This window comes from Triticum aestivum, chromosome 4A (genome assembly GCF_018294505.1).
Source record: "Triticum aestivum cultivar Chinese Spring chromosome 4A, IWGSC CS RefSeq v2.1, whole genome shotgun sequence".
Classification (NCBI taxonomy): Eukaryota; Viridiplantae; Streptophyta; class Magnoliopsida; order Poales; family Poaceae; genus Triticum; species Triticum aestivum.
The window spans coordinates 576451561-576470146 of NC_057803.1; the positions used below are offsets into that span (position 1 = coordinate 576451561).

The following is an 18586-nucleotide window of genomic DNA, read 5'->3' on the forward strand; positions in this document are numbered from 1 at the left end:
CGTTCATAGAATTGCCCTTGATAATCATGTTTTCCTCGAATTTCATCCATATTTCTTTTTCATCAAGGACCAGGCCACGAAGAAGGTTCTCTATCGAGGTAGATGTGTTCGAGGGCTTTACCCGTTGATTCCGGAGCTTAGGAGACTCAATAAACAAGCCAATGGTGTTGTCAAAGTCTCATCAACACGGTGGCATGATAGATTAGGGCATGCTGCTTTTTCTTTAGTTGAAAGATTGCTTAGGAAAAATAAACTCCCATTTGTTGGTGAGCGAAATGTCGAAACTATTTGCGATTCCTGTCAATGTGCTAAAAGTCATCAATTACCTTATCCCATATCTACTAGTGTTTCTACCAAACCACTTCAATTAATCTTCTCTGATGTGTGGGGTCATGCTCCCACTTCTGTTGGTAGACATGAGTATTATGTGAGCTTCATAGATGACTATAGCAAGTTTGTATGGATTTACCTCCTCAAAAAGAGATCCGATGTCTTTCAAGTTTTTCAAAACTTTCAAGCCTTGGTTGAACAAAAATTTGATAGCAAAATTATTGCAGTCCAATCGGACTGGGGGGGGTATGAAAAACTAAACTCCTTCTTCCAAACACTTGGCATATCACACCATGTATCATGCCCTCATGCCCATCAACAGAATGGCTCTGCTGAACGAAAGCACAGACACATAGTTGAGGTCGGGCTAGCTCTCCTGGCAGGGGCCTCCATGCCCCTCAAGTTTTGGGATGAGGCTTTTCTTACCGCTGTTCACATCATTAATATGCTCCCTAGTCGAGTCATCAACAATGAAACTCCGGTAGAAAGACTTCTTCACACAAAACCAGACTACAAATCTCTTCGCGTGTTTGGGTGTGCTTGTTGGCCGAATCTTCGCCCATACAATCAAAGAAAACTCATGCTTCACTCAAAGCAATGTGTTTTTCTAGGGTATAGCCCTCAACACAAAGGTGTCAAGTGTTTAGATATATCCACTGGCCGTGTCTATATATCTCGTGACGTCGTTTTTGATGAAACAAAATTTCCATTCGCCACCTTACATCCAAACGCCGGTGCGCGCCTCTAAGAAGAAATTCTCCTCCTTCCCACTCATCTCATCACTATTGATCAAGGGGGTCCGAATTATGATGACCAACTGTTGACTAATCCTGCTACTAATGGTGTGCATGAGCCTTCTGATGATGTTACAGGAGATAACAGCGAAAACAATGGAGAAATCTATGGAACAAAATGCGCCAGCAGCGCCATATCACATGTGTCTGCATCCAGGAGGCAAATCCTCCTCGGGATCGGCTCCGCAGTAGCAGTTCAGTCGATCTCCCTCGGGATCCGCGCCGGCTGACGCGCCAGTGACAGCGCCAGCCGACCGCGCGGCTATTCCCAGCCCAGCGCGCGCCACGCGTCACGCGTCATGCCTCAACTGGTGGCGGCCCGAGCTCCTCTCTGCGCCAACCCTCGTCTGGCACGCGGCAGCCCGTGGCTCGTCAGGACGGCGCGCGATTCCATGACCAACCGGTCACGTACAAGCGGCGCGACCCAATTCGCCAGTCTGACACGGGGCCCGGGCCTGCTGCGGGATCTGGCGCGAACTCCTGCGCACCTGCGCGCGCGTCCACGCGCCTGACTGGCGTCTGACTCGAGGCGGATACGCCATCATCCACCAATGATGAGGCCCCGGGATCTTCTGCGCCAACTGAAGATGTTGCACCTGATCAAGCTGCCACAGAAGATCCAACGGGAGCAGATTCTGCTATAGGAGCTTCTGCTCCGGGATTCTCTGTGGTCGGGGATCCCACTTTTGCACCGTCATGACGTACACGACTACAACATGGGGTAATACATCCCATTAATTATAAACACATGACCAAATATGGTATGGTTTGTTCTACAGGTGAACCACAGACGCTTGAGGAAGCACTTGGTGATGAAAGGTGGGAAAATGCTATGAATGAAGAATACATGGCACTCAAGAAAAATAAAACTTGACATTTAGTTCCCCCACAACAAGGTAAAAATTTAATTGATTGCAAGTGGGTATTCAGGATCAAAAGGAAATCTGATGGAACTATTGATCGCTACAAAGCTAGGCTCGTTGCAAAGGGTTTTAAACAACGGTATGGCATAGATTACGAGGACACATTTAGTCCAGTTGTTAAAGCTGCCACTATCCGTCTTGTTTTGTCTAAGCTGTTTCCAGGGGATGGAGTCTCAGACAACTTGATGTTCAGAACGTGTTTCTTCATGGTGTTCTGGAAGAGGAGATATACATGAAACAACCTCCTGGGTTTATAAGTAAAAGTGCACCCTCTCATGTCTGCAAGTTGGACAAAGCACTTTATGGTTTAAAACAGGCACCAAGAGCATGGTATTCCCGTCTCTGTCACAAAATGCAAACACTTGGTTTTGTTCCTTCAAAATCTGACACTTCTCTGTTCATCTACAACAAGTCCAATACATGCATATTTGTCCTAATATATGTTGATGATATTATTATGACAAGCTCATCTAATGAAGCTATCACAGGACTGTTGAAATATTTGAGTGCGGATTTTGCCTTGAAGGATCTTGGAGACTTGCACTATTTTCTTGGGATTGAAGCAAAGAGGCACAAAGATGGACTTCATCTCTCTCAAGAAAAGTATGCAGTTGACTTGGTAAGAAAAGCTGGTCTACAAGGTTGTAAACCTACACCTACTCCACTATCCAGCTCAGATAAATTATCTCTCTCACAAGGAACTCTCTTGACTCAAGAGGACAGCACAAAATACAGAAGCTTGGTAGGAGCTCTTCAATATCTTACTCTTACTAGGCCTGATATTTCTTTTGCTGTCAACAAAGTATGTCAGTTCCTTCATGCACCTACAACTGTTCATCTCACTGCTGCCAAACGGATAGTTAGATATGTCAACAACACATTAAGTATGAGTCTTAATTTCAGCAATTCATCCTCTACACTTGTCAGTGCATTCTCTGATTCTGATTGGGTAGGCTGTCTTGATGATAGATGCTCTACTGGTGGTCTTGCTATTTTCTTTGGATCCAACTTAATTTCATGGTGTGTTCGCAAGCAAGCTACAGTCTCCAGATCTAGTACAGAGGCAGAATATAAGACTTTGGCAAATGCCACAGCTGAAATCATATGGGTTCAATCCATGCTCAAGGAACTTGGTATAAAGAGTAAACAAGCTCCATGTTTGTGGTGTGATAACCTTGGTGCCACCTATCTTTTAGCTAACCCAGTGTTTCATGTCAGGATGAAACACATTGAGATAGATTTTCATTTTGTCAGAGAAAGGATGGCTCACAAACAACTTGACATTCATTTTGTGCATTCCAGTGATCAAATTGCAGATGGATTCACAAAGGCATTGCCTGTCAAGCGCTTTGAAAACTTCAAGTATAATCTCAACTTAATGGAGTTGTGATTAAGGGAGGGTGTTAAACATACATGACAGGCACATATCTACATGACATGCGCACCTAGGTGATAGTTAGTTTGTTAGAGTATAATGTTTATCTCATGTAACTTCTTATCTCTATCTCCTTTTCTTGATCTCCAAGTATGTAATCTCAACCGAATGTATGCGCTGTTATGGGAGGTGCGCCCCATCTATATAACACGAAGCCGTCGGCCTGAGAAGGCAAGATGTTCCGCTAGTTCGCACAAATTGTAGTGTGGAGTACGGGGCTGTTTGGTTTGAAACTAAGTTTTCCAAAGGTTGCCACACCTAAGTTTATGCAAATTTGACCAACTTAGATGGGTGTTTAGTTCAAGTCATGCCTTAGGCAAACGACATTAGGACCCCACATTACATACACATAAAATGTGTGCCAAGATTCCCTTAGACTTGGCAATTTGTGACTCTCATTTTGTTAACTAACAATAGGCAAGCTTTGCCAAAAATGTGTGGCAAAGTGTGGCATTCCAAGTCATAGAACCGAATAGCCCCTACATGGGGAGCTCCTATACGGCGAACAAAGCGCCGGGTATCTTCCAAGCGCGTACCCATCTGCCCCGCGCGCCCTCATAGGCTAACCCATGTGCGGGACCGGATGCTCCTTTCTTTTTTCTTTTTTTGTATTGTTTTCTTTTTTCTGTTTTCATTTTTTTTATTTTTTAAGTAATTCAGGATTTCAAAAAAGTTGCGAATTTTGAAAAAATGTTTGGGAAATGATAAATGGTCACGGATTCAAAAATAATCGTGTATTCAAAAGTTGTTCATGAATTTTTTAAAAATGTTTATGCATTTTTATTAAATGCTCTCAAAAAATGTTTGTGAAATTAAATAAAATTTTCACAATTTTAAAAAAATCATGTATCTGTAGAAAAATGTTCATGGTTTTAAAAAAGTACTGAATTTAAAAAATGTTTATGATTTCAAAAACTGTTCATGGTTTCAAAAATGTTCATGAAGAATGTTTGTAAATTCAAAAATGTCCATAAATTTAAATTTGTTCGCTGTTTAAAGAAAATTAACATTTTTGAATTTGATGAACGAATTGAATTCAAAACATGTTCACCCAGATTTGAAAAAAATCTTTGAATTTCAGAAAATGTTCACCGATTTGAACAAAATGTTCTCAAAATTTGAAAAAAAACGAAAGATAAAAACTAAAAAAAATAAGTGAAAAAACTGAAAACTAAAAGATGAAATGAAAAAAAGAAAAGGAGAAAAGACCCTAAAGTAATAACAAGAAAAAAAAATCGATTTCGTAAGGTTCTATAATCTTCCAGGAACCGGACATCAGATAGTTGGCCCGGCCCACATGTATGCCGCGCAGGAATATCCTATTTGACGCAGTAGGCGTCAAATATTGACGTTTCGCACAGCCTGGCGATCGAAGCGCTAAGCTGGCCCGGCCCGTTAAAGTGTTGCCGCGATTCCAGCTTTAGGGACCTTCCAGAGATTCCCAACCGTTTTTTATCGGTTTTGGGAACTTTTTAGAAGGTTCCAGAACCAGGTTTTCTAAAAAAAATCCTGTTTATGCATCTTTTTTGTTTTACTTTTTTTCCTTGTCTTTTTTTCTTTTGTTCTTTTCCCTGTTTCTTTTGTTCGGAAATTTCAAATATTGCTTGAAATTTTAAAAAAATGTTCTTCTGTTAAAAATTTGTTCACGTTTTAAAAAGTGTTCATATTTCCAAAATCTTCAGGACTTAAAAAAATATCATTTATAAAATTTGTTCACAATTTCAAAAAATGTCCTTGTTTTCAAATTTTTTCACAGTTCTAGAAAATTGTTCGTGTTTTGAAAAATGTTCAGGAGTTTCAAAAAACGTTCTCGTTTTAAAAACACACATTTCAAAAAAACGTTCATGTTTAATTTTTTTTTGCCGTTTCAACATTTTTGTTCGCAATTTCAACAAATATTCCCATGTTACAAATTTTGTTCGCATTTCCGAAAAAGCGTACAATACAAATTTTGTTTGCACCTTTAAAAAAGTTCTTGTTTTAACTTTATTGGTGCTGAATTTAAAAATATTCTTGTTTACCATTTTTGTTATATTTTTAAAATTATTTGTGATCTCAGAAAATATTCCAAAATTTAAAATAATGTTCGTGTTTGTTCGTTTTTCAGAAAATATTAATTTTTGAAAAATTGTTCGCGTTCTTGTAAATTGTTTGGGATTTGCATTTGTGTTTTATTTTTAAATTGGAATAACAAAACATCTTCAGTTTCTTTTAAAAAAGATGCGACATTTCAAAACTGCTTGCAATTTTCAAGAAATGTTTTCCAAATCTCAGCGCTGCTGTGTGTTCTTATGGTGTTTTGCGCCTGGATGTTCAGTTGGTGTGTGTGGTGTAGTGGCCAATGGCTCGGGTTTGGAGTGTGAGGTCGGGAGATCGATTCCTAGGTTACCGGCAATGGGCCATCCAAAAGCTGCAGGGCGTCCATTAGGGTGATTACATGACATGAGCAAACAACGTGGTAGGCAAGCCAAAACACACAACTAATAGTAGCAGGGGTCAACACAACACTTCACAATAACCAAACTTCCAGCTAGGCAGATGTTCTATTTTCAAATGGTATAATTTTTGTGTTATATAGTTTATATTATGATGATAAAATTAACAACCTAGGTATACGCGCAAGACTTGTAAACTGAAACAGAGGGAATATGTCTAGTGACTTCTTTATCTCTTTGCGCTTAGGAAATGAGGCACCGTCCTCATGGCAAACACCATTGAATTCCTTCATGTACGTTGGCCACGCCACAACCAAGTCGGAATCCTTGCCATGGCAAGAGCGATACACGGATGGAAGATCGAATGGAATGTTCCGTACCAACATAAATTCGCATAGGCAACAAGCACCCCTATATCTAACTCAAAACTGGGCTCCAGATCCACCGCATAAAGGAGAGCATCGCAGCACGAAGCTGCAGGAGACTGCACAGAATCTTGGCAAGAGACCGCCGCAAGACTAGCAAGTTCGAACTTGCACGTGTGTTGTGGCATCGCCAAAGTCGTGGAGAGTGGCGCCGACACAAAAGAAATGATCACAAGGAGGAGGAGAGCCATTTCCCTTCCGGTCTGATCGGCGTTGTCGCGCCTAGCTTTTGCTTCCCTTGAGCTGCAACTTGGTTCTTGTGTGAACTTTCGGGCAGCTGCTGCTCTTCTTATACAGTGGAGGGGAGTGTAAATCGTCTGAATTGGGGCTGCTAGATTGCACGCCTCCTCATCTCATTGCATCATATATATGCAGGGGGGGGGGGGGGGGGGGGGGGGGGGGGGGCACGGCCCCCTCCTATTTTACATAGCTTCGTCGTTTTCACGGACCTTTCTTTGTTCAGACTGATGGATTATGATAAACCTAGAAGACATAATCCACGTACTTCCAACAAGAGGACTAGTTTCGATTCTGATGATTGAAAGAGAAATGGTAAACTTCAAGATGATGGACCCATTTCCTCTCGGCCAATAGAAACCATTCATAGGATATTGTGCCTAGGAAAAAACATTGGTCGTGCCTTGGGGAGAGGTGGTCATATTGTTAAGGCCCTTAGAAGGAAGATTAAAGTAAAGATGAAGGCTGCTGACTCTATTCCTGGTGTAGACGAGAGAGTAGCTAGTATCGAAACTACTACACAGCCGACACTCCCTGCAAGATTCATGGACGATTGGTAATCTGATGGATGTGCTGCACTTAATTCTATGAATGGATGGCTCGATGTGAAGCAACGTGCATGGATCGGCTGAAAACCGTTGTATGCATAGCAGTGTTCAACTAGTATATCACATTACCAAAATCACTCCAAAACTATTTACAATATCAATGGCTTAGAGAACATGCATCAAGCCCCATTGTTTTTGCCCAAGATGCGCCACTGAAGACACATGATAAGATTGCTGTTGATGAAGATCCCAACGATGGAGTTGTCTGTGAGAATTCTGTAACTGCTGATTAATCAAGTTGGCTGCCTGCTAGGAAAAGGCGGCTCTAATATACAACAATTGCGAAATGATACTGGCACGGGGATTTGTGTCTTACCACCCAAAAAACGTCCTCAGTGTGGAGTTAAGAGTGATGGATTGGTGCATGTAGATTTGTTTTAGTAGCAAAAAGAAAAGAAAAAAAATCCATTTAAGAGTGATGGACATTTGTGTGTGTCCGTGTGTGTGTGTGTGTGTGGGGGGGGGGGGGGGGGGTTGTTGAGCATCAGCAAATTGATCTCGACATATAATTATGCAATTCATTTAGTTGAAATTGAGTTCATAATTAGAGAAACATGAAGGTTCGCTGCAATTTACCTTTTGCATAATGGTCCGTGGTCATAATCTAATTAGTGATGCCAAAATATGGTCAGTTTTCAGTAAAAAACAGTTTTCTGCCGCCATGGGTGTTTGATAACCTGCGCCGTGTTTTGCCTCACACAGGAGGCGACTTTTCAACATGATAAATAACCTGCCTAGAATATTTGAAGTTGTGACTGGGGCTGCAAATGCAAAGAAATAGACCAAGGAGAAGGGCCCGAACAGGACACACAAGAGCAATAAGCCGAGCATGAAAACTGTAAGTTTTTTTTCAAGAGTACACCAATGATGTACCATAAGTTTATAAGAGAGATAAATATAATTACAAGATCCCATCCTAGGTGTGAACACGAAGGACGGTACAACACACGCAACACCAACACCTCGCTACCCTAGGCTAACTTCTCACAAAACATTGTAGTCCTCCGACGCCCACACCCGCCATCCTCCACTCAGCGATTTCATCCAGGATCATGAATGGAAGGTCGAACGCTGTCTTCTGCTCGTTGGTCCTGTTGAATACCCTAGCATTCTTCTGCTTCCACAGGGCCCGCGCTACTGCTGTCACCATCGTATCAAAACCTCTATGATCAGCTCCTCTGAATCACGTGCGTGCTGCAAGCCACCACTCCGTGAACACATCAGTCTCTACCAGTCCTTGCACGTTGATCTCAAGAAGACCGAACACTCTGTGCCACACGTCTTGAGCATAGATACAATTCGCCAGGATGTGGCCCACATTATCTTCCGCCTGCATGCACGTGTAATAGGCCGGCGGGTGGTCCTGTAGCCCGTGTCTGGCTCTTCTATCCGACGTACACAACCTGTTCTGTAGGGCAAGCCAGGTGAATAGTTTGCATTTAAGCGGTGCCCATCTCCTCCATGTGCATTTCGCGGTGGGCGATCTAGTCAGCTCGGAGCAGAGGTAGCGATCTAGTCAGCTCGAAGCAGAGGTAGCGATCTAGTCAGCTCGAAGCAGAGGTAGTGATAGATCAACTTGGCCGTGTAGGAGCCTGAAAACTGTAAGTGAAGACACTATTTATGTGAACGGAAGGAGTACTTTAGATTCTCCTTGTATCCTTGTGGCATGATTTAATTATTTTTTGAACAGTCATGGTATGAATTCTATAGTCCCCTTGAATCCTACTCCCTCCGAATTCTAAATATAAGTCTTTTTAAAGATTTCAATATGGACTACAAACGGATGTATATAGACATATTTTAGAATATAGATTCAGTCATTTTGCTTCGTATGTAGTCAATATTGAAATCTCTAAAAGGACTTATATTTAGGAACAAAGAGAGTAGTTTCACGAGAATAATTCCGACTCTACAATTCTTTTGACTTTTGTTCAACGGATTAGCAAGGTAGTAATTTTTGACTTCAGCCCAATAAACTTACTGAACTAGTATGATTAGTCTACTCGGTTGATTAGTTGATAGTATAAACTACTCCCTCCGTTCCCAAATACTTGTCTTCTAGGCATTTCAAATGGACTCAACATACGGATGTATGTAGACATATTTTAAATTGTAAATTCACTCATTTTGTGCCGTATGTAGTCACTTGTTGAAATCTCTAGAAAGACAAGTATTTAGGAACGGAGGGAGTAGTGATGTACGTATGGATTGAGAGCTGCCACCAGGTGGCCGTGCCGCCCCGGGTTGGTCGACCATCAGTTGCAGCGTACAAGAGGTTTGGAGAAGCGACTCTGCTGGATTAGTCCAGCGTACAAGAGCCATCGAAATTCGAAATGGCTGGGCGTCAATCACGCGATAACTAATAGCATGCCGAAAATTTCATATGCTCTGAGTGCACTAATGTCAGGTGACCTCGTTCTAGTGCCAGGTGTTAGGATAAATAAATAAATAAACCAAATTTAAATAAAGTACTCCTATACGGGTGTGGCGACCCTGGAAAAGGGCGCTTTTGTAATAAAAAAGAAAATCCAAGGTCCAAAACGTCAGATCTTAAAGGGTGCAGTCTTGTAAATAATAATCTTAAAGGGTGTATCTGCAATAGGAAACAACACCCAATTTGGAGATGGAAGCAGTGAGGATCTTGCCAAACAGAAAGAAGACCACTTTGTAAAAGAGCTGTATGCACAAGGGGCTGAACAGAAGGCTCCAGGGACCGGCGCGTGAAATCCCGAAAAAATTTGGACCATTTCTCGATTTGTGCGTGTCATCCTTGCGCAGGGGCCATGCTAATCTTCTCTGTATCGTTCCAATTTTATCGGATGTCCCCGAAGGGACGAGTCCGTCTGCAGCGCGCGGCTTATAAACTAGTCTTGCTCTCCTTCGCTAGCCGATGTGGGACTAAACGAACGAGCCTTCTGCTCCCCGCGTGGTTCGTCCAGACGGAAGCGCCGTCGGAACGTGCGGTGGGCTACGAGTAGGCTTGATCTCTCGGTGTGGCCCAAAATAGTTGGAGGCCGTAATGGGCCTTCATGCTTGTAGGGAATACTGAGCCTTCGTGTTTTTTCTTGGAGGAATACTGAGCCTTCGTGTTAGTCTGCCGATGTGGGGGGTTCCTTTTTCTTTTTGAGCTGCGATGTGGCGGCTTCTTTTTTCACCGTGGGGGAGAACGCTGGTTATTTGACTGGTTTTCTCTCGATGTAAAGCAACATGGAGGCAGCTGCATCCTCTCATACATTTTAATATATATATAAACGCGTATGTACATTTGTTCCGAGCTTTCATGCTGGGAGCAGATTTACAAGACAAGTCCTCTCAGAGTTTTGCTTCAAAGATTATAAATTATATGATCCCCGGAGTTGGCATTTCTGCAAATCATTGGTCCACATCAATGATTTGCTAACCATACCAGATATCCCAATTCATAGCAGAGTTTTCAAATGAAGTGTACAAAACTGCCAGATTCGCAAAGTTTTACAAAAATCTTCTCTAGGTTGAGACATGCGTGACACAGAAATATATTTTTATGAAGGCACAAGATATTTTTTCTTTTTTGGCAATAATCTTAACTGCTAGAAAAAAAAGAAAACGCTGCCACGCCCAGCCCAGACACGAGCCATACGTGACACAGAAAGACTAGAAGAAGAAAGCCACTGCCGACGAAGCTGCCATATTTTCTTCTTAAATGAATTATACAAAACAGACAGATCCACAGGGCTTTACAAAAAAATCTTCTCTAGGTTGAGGCAGATAACTTTAGGATGAAATGAACTATCCACAGAAGGATGACAGAAAGATGTTGTAAACGCGGCAAAATTGGACTATACCTAGTTCCTTGAATCGACGAAATGGTTTGCTGAAAAAGATGTTCGACATATTCCTCTGTGCTGTACTACACTATCAAGATTTCTGTCATATGGGCAGGTGATCGAACTCACGGCTGATGCGGCAGTTGCTGTACTTCGCGCACCACATCAAATTGTCTTCTCAAGAATGCTGTCATCTTAACACCAGGGTTATGGCGTCAGGTGCTCAGTCCGCATGTTGTTTTCTTGTGAGACGTAGATTGATATACCAAGTCGCGAGGCAACGCAGTATCAATCCCACAAGTATCTTGAAGATGGCGAGGATAAAATAGGTCAGAACTGACCAGAGCAAAATCCAGAATATTCTCCAGATAAACGGCCCAGCAGGAAGCAGGGTGGCATACACTGGAGTCAGCACACGAATTACCTAGAGAGACAATGAATACCTTGCTCGTTAGTAAAATATATGTACATACAAATTGGCAGTATAAGAGCATGGACATTTGGACGTCACTTACCACACAAGCAGGGGCAAGGGGGATGAATGTTAGATCTTTCTGACGGTCATCAGGTTGCTCATTCAATATCTGTGCACATATTTTTTCAGCAAGACGGGCATTAGTAATAACATCAGATGAAAAGGTTCAATTATTGGCAAGTGTCTAGATAGAATTTCCTAAATGACCCTATCAGGATAAAGGCAAATACATGCCACAGAATCACTGACATAAAACTACAAACCCAACGAAGCAAAACAACAAGAGTAGTAAAAAAAAAAGGGCAACCTGGTGCATGTAGCTCCCGCTTGCGCAGGGTCCAGGGAAGGGTCCGAAGTAAAACAAATATTTCCCACAGATCAAATAAGCAGTGTTCCGCATGCATGAATGCGTGTTAGCATTTTTAACTGATAGGGTCATTTACTCTGAACCTCATTTGTTGTTTGTTTATTTATCCGAGTATCACAGGGGCATAGGCTGTGTAGCCAGCAATGTATTTGAACCAAGATACGCATGTCAAGTTATTTGTCAGCGTATCACCTGCTTGGATAAGTCTTCCAGAAACTCTGAATAAGCAACTGGCTTTATCTCATTAAATTTTGCAAGGAATGAATGCTTGATAGCATCAATAAGCACTTCACACATAAATACATAGGAAGCATTCTGCAGTGACAAAAGGAAGTAATATTACTTTTTGAAATCATCCAAGTCTCTGATTACGACAAGAACAGAAAGGAAAAAAATTCAACATACAATAAGAAAACTGTCAAACCATGGCCCCTCTGCTTCCAAGATATTTTGAGCTAGTACAAACAGTAAAAATGCTGTGATATGAAACCTCTCAATGATATCTGCAAATCAACAACTCAAAAATTAAGTGTTGAAAAAAATGATGAAGAAAAAATGTAACAATGGCACGATAAATATAGAACACACAGCCAATTGCTAACTAACCACGTGTAGCATAAAACATAGCAGTTATATTGCATGCAGTGAACCGTTTGCAACCAATGCTCACAATTTCTTGCTACTACGGCACGAAAGGGTTTTGAACCTTGCACTTACAAAATGGCCAAGAATTTGCTTCTAGAAAGTTAATGAATATCCAATATGTAAAAAGGTCTATGCAGACAATTTATCTATGGAGTCCAACTCAGCACGGTTCATTCCACATAAGGAGATGGAAGTGCTGAACACTAAGTAGCTAGACAACAACAATAAGCCACACATGACATACTGACAAATGCAGCTATGCAGCAACGATGAATTCAAAAGGATCATCCAGACAGTGGAAACGTAGCAAATACAGTCATCCATCAGCATCTGATTTAGAATCATGGAAATGACACAATCATAAGCACACTCACCATAGTAAACCAGATTGTGAAGGTTCTCTTTGCTAACTTTCTTAAATACATTGCTTTTAATCTCGGCAAAATTATTGGACACCAAAAGAGCCAATAGTGCATTGTTATGGGCAATAATACATGTTGACAGGGTGATAGCTTGGGCTAAGAGGACAAATGAATGCACAAGTAATCACTTGTTAAGGAAACCAAATCCAGATTAATATGAAATGGCAGCAGCAAAGGTAATAAAGTAAACTTACAGTCTAACTGAAAGCTGGACGAACTTATGTTAGATAAAACTTAAGTCACTGTGATTCCAACTAAAACTAATGTTACACGATGACTACCATGTCTTTACTGTGAGCTTATAATCAGCTCGGTGCTGCATATCAGTGTGGGCTACATAGTTTTCCTTTGAATTGGGGAATTCTGACATCTCAAACTTGTAGAATGTAAATAAATTAAACAAAGGCATGTAAAGTAAGACAGCATAGTTTGGAGCCAAGGATATCAAATGCGAGGACAGCAATAGCCCCATCCAAAAGGAACCGCAACAGTTCGAATGTGACCCTGTCAGTTGAACACGTTGACAGTCCCTCAGCTGAGTTGAACAAAACTTGCAACACATCCTCGCCAAATGATTGACATAGTTTGTCAAAGATCTAAAAGGAACAGAAAAAGGTAAGTGTGCTAACTAATAAAAATGTACATACATTTAAAAAAAATACTTCCCTCACCTCTAGTACGTTGTATACCACATAGAGCTTGATCGTGCCCTGGCCACGAATGACATGGTAAATCAAACTAATATCTGACACACAAAACAAATTGTTTGAGGATTATCAATTATGTGTATCATTTTAGTTTGGCAAAATCAAAGGGAAAATAACGAACCTATCATTTGCAAAGAAGCAACTCCTAGGGCTAGAACTACAAAACATCCATAATCTGATAAATCAGCAGCATTTGGCCGAAGAAACTGCCTGTCACAAACACATTCGATAAATAAGTACACGGCAGTATACGGCCGAAAACAAAATAGTAAACTGGGAAAGGGTGGTGCATAGTGTGCACAATCAAATGGCAAATATAAGTAAACAGATGAAAAATCACTTAATGTTACAAGCACTTCGTGCAGCACTAATGTAAGTAATTCAACAGGATTTCTCCTGCTGGTATAGTCATGGCTATCATAAATGTTTGCCACTTTAAAAATAGAAAAGGTACGACCTACCAACTAAACTAATACTGGCAATAGACGATAGCAATCACATAATCAGACACTTAACTAGCAAAGCAGCAAGGTGTCATTAATTTATTCAGAAAAGATTCACTTCCGCAGACTAAATTATTCACTTCTGCCCAAGATGTCCTCATGCCAAAAAAACAAGATGTCCTTATTTTTAGATAAAAAAGATACCATTATTTTATTACAGAAAAATGGTGAGCGATATGGCAGAATAACACGATTGTTCTCGGTTTTAAACGAGAAAGTTCCCTAAACATTTCTGACACGGTTGCTGTTGAATTTTGAGCCTGAGATCATGTTAACTATGATACAAATTATCAATCAAAACTAATCATGTAAATCCCCAAACATTCTGAGGCCCTCTCTGAAAGTGCTTAACTTCACATAGAAGTTTTTAGCTAGTTTCTTGGAAAATCTTAAACAAAGAGTTAATGATTTGAGCAAGGGATTAAGCTAATCTGAGAAGGCCTATAGAGATGTCTTAATAAAGTTCTAAACTTGTGGTAGCTTTAAGTTTAAGCAGAGACCTCCCAAACATCACATAAATACGTCCCAATAGGAAGTAATCTCTAGATTCAGTTGCTGACAACAAAACCGAATGGTATCCTCTTTTAAGAACAAAATCATAAAACTAAATTTGGTAAATCATAAAACTTAATGGAATCCATACATAACAAAATAGTATGCACATAATCTATGTGTAAATAATCAAGTTTACAGCATCATCGTGAACCCACCTGGTTTTCAGAATTCGCCAAACTGTCATCACAATTCTTGCAGGCATAATGGTGAGCAAAGACAGAAAGGAATCAAGGCAGACAAAGAATCCTGCGACAATTAGCTGCAGCATTGATCACAATCAAAAATCTCCCCATGATTACAGACATGCTACATCTAGAACTACTGAACTGAAACATTTAGCTATCTTTTGAAAGTGGTTGTCAATTGTCGAATACATTATTTTTATTAATTTATTAAGTACTGCAAAAAGCATAACTCGTATCTATTCATATCTTAACAAGGATCTGAATTTAATTATATATTCATTTCAGTTAAAATATGTGCTGATGACATGGTTCCAGAAATATTACAACTGATGCATATTGGATTCATCTCCAGCAATGCTGGCAAACTATTCCAAATAATTTAGAATGCCTAAAATTCGAAATAATTAGGATGGCCCTATAATTCCAAAAAAAAATCCAATATATAGGGTACAAAGAAGGGGGCATATTTGCAAGTGAGATATATACCCGTTCACATCTCCAAGGCACATGAAACATAGTGTTGTAGACCCGCTGTCGCTTCTTGTCATTACCCACTGCAATTGTACTCCTAAGCGAATTGCCGCTATACATTTCTCCAATGAAGTATCTGAATGGTGAATTGTCACGGCGCTCGACTTCTGCAGTATCACATAGTTGAAAAGAGGTGTAAATGCATACATTGGACTAATTCAGTGTGCAATAGGAAATCTGACTAAAAGTTGTTCTCATATATGGCCAATACAAAGCAACAACGATTAGACAGTCAAAAAGAAATGCAAATCCCCAGACTAGTAATGATAGTTTTTAGAGGTTTCCATTAAAAAAACATGAACAGAGTACCTCACTAGTTTAAATTATTTGCTTCAACTTTCTGTAGTTATACTATTTTCACCCATTTGTATCGTATTGCACAAGTCCGTTTGACGAGCTTATAGAAAATCAGTGCATCCTTATTTTCTTACTTAGAAAATGCAGGTTATGATATGATTATCTGCAGGTTTTCTGGTGAATTTTTACATATTCCAACTAAAAACATGATGCCAGTGTTCTTTCTAAACCAGGTACACTTTATTTCTCAGGATCCTCCAACTTTAGCAGGACAGGCAAAACCCATAAGGGAGCCACTTCAGTGTGCCCCAAAAGTAATTCCTAATTTGTACCTCGGGCTGTTTCGCTGTTTCGTTTATGTCACAATGTTCATAGACTCTGCTGGTTGCTGGTACGAAATTCACAAGTGACACACTCTAAATGCGAATGTTATAACCAGCACCATCAAAACAACGTCACAACATGAAAGAAAGGTAACAGAAATCTGTACCTCCGAGAACGTTGCTGTTCTCCTTGATGTACTTTTCCCAGTCCAGCGACTCATCCTTCTCCAGTTTCTTCACGACACCGTTCGCCTCAGGCCGCCGGGCCGGGTCAATCACATCCGGCACCGCGGCGGCGGCGGCGGCGGCCGCGGCGCTTTCACGCGAGCTGCTTCCGCAGCTGCTAGCCGCGTCCTCCGCAAACGTCACCGCCCTCCCATTCCCGGCCACGTTCCTCTGCCTCAACTCGACACCAACATACGCCACGCAGCTCGTCGCGGACCTCTCCGCGTCCGAGGTCTGGCAGACCTTCTCCACCACGGGCATCAGATCCGCGACCCTGAGCGCCGCGGGCGGGTGGGCGTCCACGCGCGGCTCCTCCTCCGCGATCGGGGGGCTCTGGAGCCCGCCCTGCTTGCGCCTGGAGCGCCTCCTGCGGCGGCGCTGGCCATCGGAGGAGGTCTCGGGGAGGGAGCGCGGGGACGTGTCGTCGTCCACGTCGTCGTCGGCGGGGAGGCCGCTGGAGAGGAGCTCGAAGGAGAGCTTGCGGCCGCCGGATCGGAGTGACATGGGCGGCGTGGGTGGCGGCGCCGGGAGGGCCCCCTCGCAAACCCTAGGCGCGGGCCTCGCCGCCGCGCGCCGGCGAGGAGCGGAGACGGGAGGGGAGGGGAGGCGGTGGAGGAGTAACGGACGCAGCACGGGAGATTATTTTTCTCGCGTTTAATGTGTGCTTCTAATGCTTCTAATTCCCTTCTCGTTTTCTTAATTTCGGATGTTATTTTGCGATCTTTTTTCTGTGAGATGGCGATGACGTGTGCGGGGCGAATGACAGGGAGTGTCGTGGCATCCCAGGAAGGAAGCAATGCGCCTTGTTCCTTTGCTTCCTGGGGCACGCTCCACGTCAGAATCAGTCGAGTCATGTCGATTGCCATGTCAGCTCATTTACGGATTACCCGCCAGCACATGCTTCGTCACAAACATGACACCTAGGCCAACAAGGAAGGAACCCTAGCCACCGGAGCAACTTTCCTACTCGCCGCCGCCTTGGCTCCCCTCCTCGTCCCTTTCAGCGGCCTCGCTAGTGGCAAGAAGAGTGGAATCCGTCCGTCTCGTTTTTTTTCTTAAGTTTTGTTTTCATAATGACATCAAGAGGCGGCAACAGACGCGTCTTGAAATAAGGTCTCACTACCCTCTCCCTGCCTGAAAGATATCCGATCCAACGTTGATGAAGGGTTTGTGAGAGTTTTTGTCTGCGGCTCTGTTGGTTCCCATAAAATCATGACAGTTGTTGTACCTTTCAAGAAGAGCTATTGGTTGGCTATTGATGTGGCGACTTCGACTTCTTCTTCTGTGTTGTTCTGTGGCATGGTCCGAGTTTTTTAACCCTCGGGATTGAAGATGATGGATGTTGTTTCATCGATTTATAGATCTCATCTTAAGGGGCGAGTGGCTATTGCGGTCGTCAAAGAATGGTATGGTAAGGGCATTTCTAGGTGCCCTTTCTTTTACTGCTAGTTCAGTGTCATTTTCAATCTTCGGCGGGCTGCGTAAAATTGGAAAAAGAAGAAGGCTGGTGTAATTTTTATTTTATTTTATAGAACTCATATGCAGATTATAGTAGAAGATCTGAAAGGGATGCTCGAGATTTTTGGTTCACGATTGGGTTAGAAATTACATGGAGTCACATATAGACCGAAAGCTCGGATATGAGATAGATGGCTTACAAAAAGTCGAGGTATGTGAACATACATTTTCAGCTTCACACTTTTTTTCCTCGGACTGAAAGAGAAAAAAGGAAAACAAATAAAAGGGCCTAAAAGAGGGTAACTGCGATAAGCCCAAGAAGAAAACTAACAACGAAACACAATACAGTCAACATGTGATAGATTTTCAGTTTCACAATCATTGTTTAATGTAGATTCCTTTTTTAGTTGTAGATTTCGTTGTTTTGATGAAAGCACAATAATTCAATGCAACCAATCTTTGGGATTATTGGATATGTATTGTGCATACTGGGATAGTTGGCCAGTGACCCAAAGTCAAAGAGTATGTTGTAGCTTAGATACAGAAGTTGGGTATAATATGGCAATCAGTCCTTGATTCAACAGAGTTCCTTAATCATAAGTAGTTGGGTCTACCTTCCCTTGTTGAGGTTGATTGGATAGATTATCTCCAACATTTGGTTGACCATGTCGATGGATGGAGAAAACATTATCAACGTGAGGCAAGGCGATTTCATTTAAGGCACTAGTTCAATCAATACCCACAAATGATATGTTATGTATTTAAATTGTCAAAATAATTATGTAATTGTCACCAGCTATAGCAGGATATTTAATTTTTATCTATGTGCAGAAGAAAGAGAGAGGCAGCAGGTTTAGAGAGATACATTGTGTTAGATTGACAATGTTAAGCTGGAGGCTC

General features: G+C 41.8%; 1 protein-coding gene and 1 non-coding gene across 3 annotated transcripts; both read right to left on the reverse strand.

The window, feature by feature from the left end:
* Positions 1–9919: 9919 nt before the first annotated feature.
* On the reverse strand, positions 9920–10022 carry LOC123088717 (U6 spliceosomal RNA). Its single transcript, XR_006442028.1, has one exon. It is a non-coding gene; the product is annotated as a U6 spliceosomal RNA (small nuclear RNA).
* Positions 10023–10846: 824 nt separating this feature from the next.
* Positions 10847–16897, reverse strand: LOC123087091 (protein POLLEN DEFECTIVE IN GUIDANCE 1). Of its 2 annotated transcripts, XM_044508993.1 has the most exons (11): positions 16171–16893; positions 15339–15490; positions 14823–14926; positions 13731–13819; positions 13574–13647; positions 13348–13498; positions 12855–13022; positions 12241–12338; positions 12028–12150; positions 11509–11577; positions 10847–11417 (listed from the first exon to the last, which is right to left on the reverse strand). In XM_044508993.1, exons 1-11 carry the CDS (start codon positions 16730–16732, stop codon positions 11217–11219), a joined length of 1791 nt encoding a protein of 596 aa, XP_044364928.1. In that variant the 5' UTR covers positions 16733–16893; the 3' UTR covers positions 10847–11216. The 2 variants fall into 2 exon arrangements, 1 of the variants encoding a protein (XP_044364928.1); XR_006441229.1 differs by lacking the exon at positions 10847–11417 and having other exon boundaries at positions 11559–11577; positions 12725–13022; positions 16171–16897.
* Between the last annotated feature and the right edge of the window lie 1689 nt (positions 16898–18586).